The following is a 10,228-nucleotide window of genomic DNA, read 5'->3' as shown; positions in this document are numbered from 1 at the left end:
CATTAAAAAAAAAGGCACCCAAATCTTGAGGAGCCAAAATCTGAGTCACTATAAATAACTCCCACATTTTGCAAATATTTAGCTGTAAAAACTCAAAATGCTGAAAACTTTTTCTTCAAATTCACATCTATGCATCACTGTGTTCCTCTGTCACATAAATTGGAATAAAATACTTAAAGGTTTGTGGTGAAAATGTCAAAAACAAACTATTGACAACAGAAGAGTCTGAAAAGTTTCGAGCCGTTTATTTCTCCCACTTGAAGCTGTACTTGCTACAGATGCGTGCAGTTTAAACGTTTAAATATCTTATTATTAGCATTTAAACACATATGCAGGTTAGCTGTAGCTATGCTCTGATCAGCAAGACGGAGAAAACTCTCCTCAGAAACAAACAAGAACTTAAAACAAGAAAACCAAATCCCTAGAAAAAAAACAATTATAGCAAAATCTAGACTTATTTCATGTGACTGAGGTCAAACTGTTGTGTTCACAGCCAAACAGACTTAAAAAAAACTGGAAGAAGAGTTAAAAGGAAATGAACAATATAAAAAAAATCTAAGAAAGAAGTGGCAACAATTTATCCAGAAGTTAATATAAACGAACCTCTATTATTATAATTATTCTTTTAAAAAACAAAGAAAATTTTGCATCCAAGACTCAGAATAACCAGAAAAACTAAAAAAAAAAGTCTAATTTATGTCCAGGAGTCCAAATAAATGTTTTTTTTTCTTCTGTCCGTTCAACAGCAAAACAGCGGAAATTTAAAGATGCAATTCTTTGGCCAAACCGAAGGGCGGCGCTGTTCGTTTACAGGATGTAGTTCCAGAGTCGAGCACAAGGGCAGAGCTGTACATTTGCAGTTTGGTAGGTCAGTGTAACAAAAAACTGCGCTGTTTATTTATTTTTTTCAAAAATATAAAATAAGGAGCGGTGTTGTGGATTTACAGGATGTAGTTCCACAAGTCAACCAGCAGGGCGGCGATGCACATTTCTGGCCTCTTCATCTAAGGCACTGACAGTCTGTAGTTTGGCTTTTCATTTAGAAGGAAATTCTCAGGTTTTTTTTTTAATGGGGTCATGTGAGCTAGTTACCAGTAATCAATATCTTACATTTTGTAGATATCAGAAATGTTCATCTTTTAAGACTTTTTGAAGCTAAAAAGAAAGTCAGGCTAACAGCTGGACCTGAGCACAGGTCAGGTATTTAACCAGCATGCAACATTTCCAGCAAATGCTTCATCATAGTAGCATGGTGCATTTTATTTGTCTATTTACATAAGGTTTTATCTCAATTCTCTAAATCCAAATTGTTCTGGCTACAACCTCTTGTAAGCAAAAATACTGACTGATAACCTTGTCACATAAATTTTTTAAAATCCTCATTTTTCCTTTTAAAAGAAAGATCTTGAACATGCAGTACCGCCGATGGCCACTAGGTGCTGGCTTAAAGAAAACTTTGGCTAACAGGAAAGAAAAATACACATGCATGTTGAGCATGTGTGGAAATGGGAACATTTTCTAATTAAAGCTTCTCATGCAATTTTGCAGTTAGCAGAAGAGCTTAGCAATTTTTTAAGCTAAGCTAATTAGCGTCAAGCCGTACCCTTGATTTATCCTTTCTTCTAAATTGATAGAAATGATCCAATGCGACTAAACGTAAAAGAAAAATCCCGTTTTTGATGAGTCTCTTGCTGATTGATTGATTATCCTCTTTTGCGGGTTTAATGATCCGATCAGAAACTCGTGGTTTTCCTGCTAGCGTTGAAGGACTCTGCTAACAGATATTGTAGTTCTGTTCTCTTCCCAATGAGAAAAACAGACTTTCTGAACCACAGGACTCATTTTCCTCGGGTCAGGACGGAAAGCCTCCACTTGTTCCTGGCAGATGGTGTGCAGCTTTCTGATTGGCTCAGTTGACCAGAGGGGGCGGGACCATCAGGAAGCGATGACCTGGACGTAGTTGGCGGGATAAAGGCCCACCTGGCCGCTCCTCAGCCTTCCTTTACACCAGCCCTGCTCGTCTTCCTCACCAAGCTTCATCAGCTCGTCGCCTAAAGGAAAAGGAAACAATGAGACGTTTTAGGGCGTCCTGTCACTTTAAATCCAAATAAGCTCAACAAACTCCACGTTTACACTCGTATGTGAAAATGGCTTCAAACAGATGCACCATTATATAACCATACATCTTTGAAAAGCAGAAGTGGAGCCTCCTGCACAACCAATAAGAATGCAGCAAGTGGTTTCTGGGTGGCAAGTCAACAAAAAAACAATTGGCCTTTTCCAGCAGCCATTGTAAACCACATAAAGCAGCTGACCAAATGTGCTGGAACTCATCTTGGGTTGCTAGGTAACGGGGAATGGCTCATTTTGAAATGGCTCGTTTTTCAGACGCCAAAAAAAAAAACGTAAACTCATTGACGTTTTTTGAAAAATTCATCTTTAGATTAGTCTCTGCGGTATGAAGATTGTTAGTTTGGGTTCATACCTGCTTTAAAGCTGAGCTCGTCCGCCTCCTGGCCCGTGTAATCGTACAGCGCTCTCACCGCCACGCCCTCCGCCTGCTCCCCCTCCTCCTCCTCCTTGTCCTCCGCCTCCCTGACGCCGTTCACCGTCACCTTCTTGGGACTCTCCTCGTCTGACCAGTCCGATGAGTAATCCTTCACCCTGGATGAGACCAAGAGACAAAAACTACAAATGTCAAGCAGAGAATCCATGAAAAACTCCAGATCCGGAGTTTACCTGCAGCTCTGAAGCTGCAGGTAAACTTCCTGCCAAAAAATGAAAACCAGAAGTTTTAAAGGTTCAGATAGTGGAAACTGAAATTAGGTTAAAATCAACACATTGAAACTATGAAATAGTTTAAATTTTACTCTCTACATGAGTTCAGCTTGTAATAAACTTAACTCTAAATTTGACTCCCTTTCCTATACAGGCAACTGTAGAACATAAGCTAAAAACGACCCAAGAAAGTTTAAGAGTTCTGCTAAGAATTATGATTAAATGTTATAAAAATCAATTGTTCCAACAATTAATCGGATAAAAAAAACTGGCACATTCTGCAGATTTTTCCATTTAACCTAATTTATTTAATATCAGAATGTCACTAAAAGATACAAATAAATCTGGTTATTCTGATTCATGCAGGGCCGGCTCAATCCTTTTTGGGGACCGAAGCAGGTTTTATCTGGTGCCCAACCAGATTTTTATTTAGTATGCACTTTACAAGTTAGCCAAAGTGATTAATAATGATTACTAACAGCATTAGAGTGTGATTAATTTCATTAAATTTTGTAATCGACTGACAGCACTAGTCTCCTAACATTCAGAGCGCTTAAATTTGACATCGGACATCTTTATCCTAAAAGAAGCGAGGGAGCCTCTCCCAGCAGGAGCAGAACATGGACACAGACTCGGCTTTCCAGCTTCTCATTAGACGCTGTTTTGTTGGTTTACAAACCTCCGCAGGGAAGCCGGGAGGTTAAACAGCAGCAAGCGCTCTCACACGCCCGCAGGACGCTCAGGGGTAATTGTACTCTTCTGTTCACGTCTGGACTAAACAACCCACAGAAACACGTCGTTTTAAAACTTTACACAACAGCAACAGCTACAACTGACTCTTAAATCCAACTGGGAGGATGTAAAGCTGAGCTCCTTAAAACGAAGTGGGAAACTCCATAAAAACTCCCAGTTTGGATCAGTTTTAACCAGCAGTTTATTAGCAAACAGTGAATTAAATCCAACCTCAGACTGATTCACACCTTCGTGGAGATCAGCAGCTCTAAATACGCCGTCTGTAACGGAGAGAGAAATCCACTGCAGAGATTTCCTGCAAGCTCATCCCAACATGTTGATGGTTGAGCTTTAAGCTGAGGGAAAACACGGGCAACTAAACCTTCACTCAATTCACAAACTATCCTGCAAAATCTACAGTCTCATCAGGACTGAAACAATTAATCAGCCCAACTTATTCAGTAATCAATCGTTAACTAGACTATACAGACTCAAAAAGGAAATTTTCTGTAAGTTTTAATTACTGTAAAACAAATATATATATATATTTAAGATGAAAAACATTCTGTCTGTAAATATGTTCTACCCAGAACTCGAGTGACAGTTTCATCTTGACCTGGTTCAAAATCTGTAAAAACAACAAACATCTTTTGCTATTTAATTATTAAACTGTTAGTAGATTATTAATCCAAATAATAATCAGCAGATCAGTCCTGCACTGTTTAGCCAGAACTTTTCATATTTACAAGCTTCAGATGCATTCTTTGCTATAAATGATTAAGGGTTCTCTAAACAAATGTTGTATTTTTTTTATTATTTTAGGCAATAAAATATTTAATTTCTTATTTAAAAACGAGGAATTTATTTTGGGTTTTTTTTGCATCTTTTCATGCATTTCTAATATTGCATAAAAATGTTTAGTGGTTAAATAAAAAATCTGCAGAAAGTGCCATTATTTTGTCTGATTAATCGATTAATCGTCAGAATAATCGATTAATGAAATAATCGTTAGTTGCAGCCCTACGTAAAAGTTTAGTCTGAGTTTGTGGGTTTTGCAGTTTTAGGATCAGATTCAGGGTTTTAAGCCCGGATGTCGGGGCGCCGAGCAGGTCCACCGTGTTTTTGTATTAAAAGATGTTAAGTTGACAGGAAAAGTAAAAATATTACTGAGTTACAGGAAAACATCGCCAGTAAACCACTATATAAACCCACAACTAGCCTTAAAAACAACTAATCAAAAAATACAATTAAGATGAATATTAATTATTTGCACTTCTGTTTAATCCAAATGAAGTCAGCAGCACCTTAAGACCCCCAGGCTTCAGGGGCCCCATAAATGCTAATATTTTAACACAGACCACAGATACATAAATGTAGCATTTGTTTATTGAGATGATCAATTCTGCTACATTTGATTTAAAGGTTTCAGCTTACATAGATTACAAGATTTTAAATTGTTTAACATTTATATGCAAGATTTTAAGGAGGTGGCAAGTTTACTTTGTAAAAGTTCAAAGAACAATATTCATAGGTAGATTGTTTTGTTACCATAGCAACAATCTGATGCTGTAAATTCAATCTTTGAGTTTGAGCTCTGTTTGTTCACAAATACAAATTAGTAAACTGCAGCATTAAACTTATTGCTTTTTAGGGAGGCCAGTTAAACTACTCCCCTTCACATAGAGCTGCGCAACCAGAGCTAAACTCTTACCTTGATGTAGAGTTCTCTAAAGAAACATAATTCCTCACAGGGGGTTGATGTAAATATCCATACGGGTCAGCCTGGGTCCAGTTTGAGTGAAAGGAGGATCTGTGCTGAGCTCAAGCAGCGGCAGCGCTGGCTTCACCGTGCAGATTGGTCCGCTCTCCCGGCTTTAAATGTACAAACTATAAACTTATCTGTTAGGAATAAATTTGCTCCGCCACTGAAACGCTCAGAGCAACAGAGACGCTTGCAATCTGATTTTAACATTAAAAAAATGTTCTTTTTATTTTGCATTATTAATTTTTCTAATAAAAAAAATAAAAAGCAACGCTTGGCCTGGCGGGGGCTGATGGAGCCTGACGGGCCGCCAGGCTTATAATACACTGGGGGAAACCCTGAGATTTATATATATTTTTAATAATATTTTATTTGAGTGGAAAAATATTGACCTTCAGCTGTTTGAATGGAGTCAGAGTTCTTGTGCTGTGAAGGATAATTTCACTTCATTTTGGATATTAAGTGATAATCAGAGCGATTTACAGTTCAGATCTAATGTTTACATGATTCCATGGTAATGGTAGCATCATGCTGAGCCAGTATTTCACAGATCATTTCCACCAAAGGAGAAATTTGAAGTTTTTATAAACTATTGCAGATTTCTGTTGTTTCAACCAGACTTTACTTGATTTTCCTACCTGCCCATTTCCATAGTGATGGGACTGGGAGGTGCGTCTCCTCCACCCGACGACACGATGTTGGTGAGGGTGACGACGTTCTCCTCCGAGTTTCCTCCTCGCTCCTTCCTGCTGATGGAGCGGCTTGAATCTGGAGACCACTCCTGCACATAAACACACAAAAAACAACACTTTTTCTGTCAACTCTGGCAAATTATTCATCTTTTTACCTGATTTTTAGGTTTGAAACAAAAATATCTTCTTTACTCCACACTTTAGTCCAAATGTTCAATTAATTTATGTTGCAGAAAAGTCAAAAACTCCACAAGAAACAAGAAAGCAGATTTATAACCAAGCTGAACCTGAGGAAAAGTGAAAGGAGGATTACAAATAAAAAAGATCCCATAAAATGACTAATTTCTCTCTTCTCATTTTAAAGAGTAATCAAAGCTAAACAGAAGAGATCCACCCAGACAGCAAACGTGCATGCCCACTATAATAACAGAGTGCAGAAAGAGAGCAGCTCCGGATGAAGTTACTGCTGTTTTTATTGTCTCTGGGAAACTAAAGGAGGTGTGTGCAATGAACTAAATGTGCCTCCAGGTACAAGAACAACATGTAAAGGTGACCCATTATGCAGGTTAGAATAGTTAGATAGGAACGAGAGCTAGTTCTAAGCTTGCTTGTTTATTGTCGTCATAGCAACTGCCTACTAAGATGGCTGCCACGTAAATTCACGGAGGTGTGACGTCATCAGAACTATGTGCTGCCAAAAAAAACAGCTGGATAATTTTTTTTTCTTTTTTAATGTGTTTAAGTTGTTCTTTTAGAAGCAGTTGAGATCCAAATGTTAGTATAAGAAAAACAATAAAAATGTAAATTTTCAAGTCTGAAAAATGTTTCCTGAAATCAGAACAGATTTAGGCTTAAACATCTGATTTGTAGGCAGATAAAGAGGTGAAGTTGGATAAAGAAAAATGTTCTTGGTTATCTAAATGTAAGGCTGCTGGAGTGTGTGTGCGTGTGTGTTGTGAACAATGGGCCTCTGTCTGTGTGGCGGCAGCACTGTGGGAATACTGGGAGATTCCTCTGAGGACAGAGATGTGTCTCTCCGTGCCAACTTCTCCCTCTGGACATGTTTTTTGTTTGTTAAATGTCCGGTACAACAATGGGAGATTTTTATTTTACCACCACATTTTGAACTTGTAAGATCAGATTAAGTTAACTTTCACTTGCATCTAAGTTGTAAGAGATTTTTAGTTAATTGTCAATTTTTCCAGAGCTACTGGTACAATTTTGAAGCTGCAAATGTGGCCATTTATGTTGAATTTTCTGTAAACCGTAAGCTCCATCAGTTCAGCATTTTTCCTTAGGCAACTAGAATATACTTAAGTTGGTTTGGAATTGCTGAACATACTTGGAGAGTGGTGGAGATGTTTTTGCTTATCAAATGTCTGCTATGATGACAATAATAATTTTTTAACCATGTTTTATTTGCAAGATTAGATCAAGTTAACTTTTGTTTACATCTAAGTTCTGAGACATTTTTAGTTATTTTGTTTATATATATATATATATATATATATATATTTTTTTTTTTTTTTTTTTTTAAGTATGTTTTACAAACAAGTCGAAAGTGTGTTTAAGAAACAAACGGCCTTTTCTTGGAAAATTAGTAGGCCGTGTCAGCCATGTTTGTTTATACCTTCCGTCCTCAGATCCAGAAACATGGAGTATATTCAGCTTTATGATGCACTTTCAGTAATCTACAATCTTCCCATCGAGAGTTTCGAATGCAGGAAAACAAACATTTCTGAGCATTTCAGCGTCATTTGATTCTCTGAAATGAGACGCTGCCGTTCTAAAACACCTCCACACAACAGGAGGTGTGGAGGCTGAAAGGCAGGAATCCAGGTCACCGTATCCCTGATGTACTGTAACAACCAAAACTGCAAATCACCTCAAATACAAAGGAGGAAGAATAATGTTTCACTGCCTACAAGTTGGGAACAAATACAGGAGAAGAGGAGAAAATCCTTTAAGGAGGATTATTGTGGAAAAATACATACAGGATTTGTTAGTTGTCTGTAAGGAGTTTCTGGTTTTGTGCTGTAATGTTTGTCTGCAGAAATTAGGTGAAATCTGCAGATTTTCACAGAAGGATGAATAAATTTGAAACTGTGCGTGTGACATTCCTGACCCCACTCACTGCTCTCCACTATAAAACCAGGCATTCACAGCAAACCTGTTTAATATTCAGCCTGCTGCACACAAACACACATTGGACTCTGGATCGAGTCGACGCAGAACTTTTTCCTTTATTTACATTCAGTTTACAAACGGAGAGGTATTGATTTAGAGCTTCAGAGGCGACCTGGTTCATCGAATAAATGACTACTGAATACCTGCTGAACCGCTAGTTTAAATGTTTCCCCTCTAGGGATGAGTTAATTTGAGGTTTATTTATCTTATTGATAGGCTAAAGATTAATTGATAAGCAGACATTTTAAAAATTTTAGTTTTCTCTGGCATCAAGAGGGCTGAAAGCCTTTCCATAAAATAAAGGGCGACACTTTTTTTTTTACAATATGCTAAATAAAAAATTAAAAATAAATTTTGTGTCCGCTGTATTAAATACTGACTGGATAAACAGAACATGTTGTTTTTCACATTATTAAACTTGGATATATTTACAAAATATGATAAAACAGTAACCACTAGGCTGCTGAATAGAAAAATTAAAGACTTAATCCTCCACTAAAAGACAGATATGAAGGAATGTTAAAACTTTTTTCCATCATGTTACGTTTTTTCTCCTCTGCTATTCTGTCAACACTCACCTTCGTAGCACAACAGTAGTTTTTTGTTGAAAAATCGCTGCTCCTCCTTCATGCAATTCGTCTGAATAAAGCGCTATTAAAATAAAATTTAACTTAAACAGTTTATCGAGTGTTTATGTTTCAAAATAAAACTGAATAAAGTGTAGTTTCCGTCCCACACCGGACTCTGCTTAGACCGTTTCTCTATTCTGATATGGCCGCCATATTTGTTTCTGTCTCAACGGCTCCGCTGATAAAGTTAACCAGCGGCGCCCTCTGCTGGATGGAGGCCAAACTACAACATTAACATAAGGTCTAAGCGGATGTTATTAGTGAATCGATTGGAACTAATTTTAATCCAACAATTAACCATTAACCGAAAAAGTAGTTGCATGTTGATCGCTTGTTTGCATCCCTATTTTTCACGGTTCTGAACGAGTTTATGTGTGTTTCCACACCTCAAACTGGGGCCAGTTCATGCTCATCCCCGGTCCGTGGGTGTTCCTCCACCACCGCAGGTCTTCAGCATCGCTGGCAGCTCGGATGGTCTGACCCAGATCCTGGTGCAGGTTTTTAAAGCTGTTGATTAAAACCATAAAACCATTACAATAAAGTCCTTCATGTGATTAATCTGAACCAAGTTTTTGTCTTTTTGCACTTTTCTAAAGTCTTAACAATAAAAGATAAAGGTTTTTTTTTTCCAGATTTGTTGTTTTTATTCAATATTTTCACAACTTTTAAGTTGTTCTATTTAATTGTAATAAATTTTTTAAAAATATCCAAATCCCCGATGATCAAGTTTTAGTTTTATTTTGTAAAATATGTTTCTAATACCTCTGATTCTAGAAAGGTTTATTGGTTAATTACTCTGAGAAAGTTATATGACAGGGCATTTACTTAGCACATGCTAACTGAGGAAGTTTCACTTTAAAACTGTTTAACATGTAAACACTAGTTTTAGAAGTCAATCAGTTTAGACAAATTTTTAACCAAAAATTGCAAATAAATTAGAAAAAACATTTAAAAATCATCTCAAAACATATGAATGTAGCCTAAGAAACCATATTAATTACTTGCACTTGACTTTTTTTTTTGCAGATTCATATAAACTAAAGGAACGTAATCTAAAATCCTTTTTTTTTTTTTAGTTGTGACCCAAATAATTTAAAGTTAGCCACAATTTAATCACCTGTTACCTTTTCTGAAACTGTAGGCAGGCAGTAGGCAGGCAGTAGGGGGCAGCAGAGAGGCCTTTAAGTTTCGGTTTAAATTTTTTAAATAAATGCAGCTGCTTCAGAAATTTTCTGATTAAATCCAAAGAGTTGAAGCTGGGAGAGAGCATCAGAAAACTGCATCAAGATTTAGAACATTAGAAGCAGAACCAGACTCTTTGTTGAAAATATGTAGTTGGTGAAGCTACTTTAAAGTTATTTTGCCCTGTTTTCTCGGACTTTACCATGGCAACTTGAGCCTGTTTAAATAACACCAGAGGTCAACAGTTAATGGACGACAGTTCAGGT

At 37.1% G+C, this 10,228-nt stretch overlaps 1 protein-coding gene across 2 annotated transcripts in view; it reads right to left on the bottom strand.

Moving 5' to 3' along the window:
* Positions 1-223: 223 nt before the first annotated feature.
* pacsin3 (protein kinase C and casein kinase substrate in neurons 3) overlaps positions 224-10,228 on the bottom strand; it is a 29,997-nt gene continuing 19,992 nt past the window's right edge. For both annotated transcript variants that reach the window (XM_028014761.1, XM_028014760.1), the window contains 4 exons: positions 9,167-9,287; positions 5,911-6,053; positions 2,486-2,664; positions 224-2,051 (listed from right to left, as the gene is read on the bottom strand). In XM_028014761.1, coding sequence (XP_027870562.1) covers positions 1,936-2,051; positions 2,486-2,664; positions 5,911-6,053; positions 9,167-9,287 — 559 coding nt within the window. In that variant the 3' untranslated portion in view covers positions 224-1,935. The remainder of the gene's footprint in view (positions 2,052-2,485; positions 2,665-5,910; positions 6,054-9,166; positions 9,288-10,228) is intronic.

Source organism: Xiphophorus couchianus, chromosome 4 (genome assembly GCF_001444195.1).
Source record: "Xiphophorus couchianus chromosome 4, X_couchianus-1.0, whole genome shotgun sequence".
Taxonomy (NCBI): domain Eukaryota; kingdom Metazoa; phylum Chordata; class Actinopteri; order Cyprinodontiformes; family Poeciliidae; genus Xiphophorus; species Xiphophorus couchianus.
This window is presented reverse-complemented; position numbering and strand designations above follow the sequence as displayed.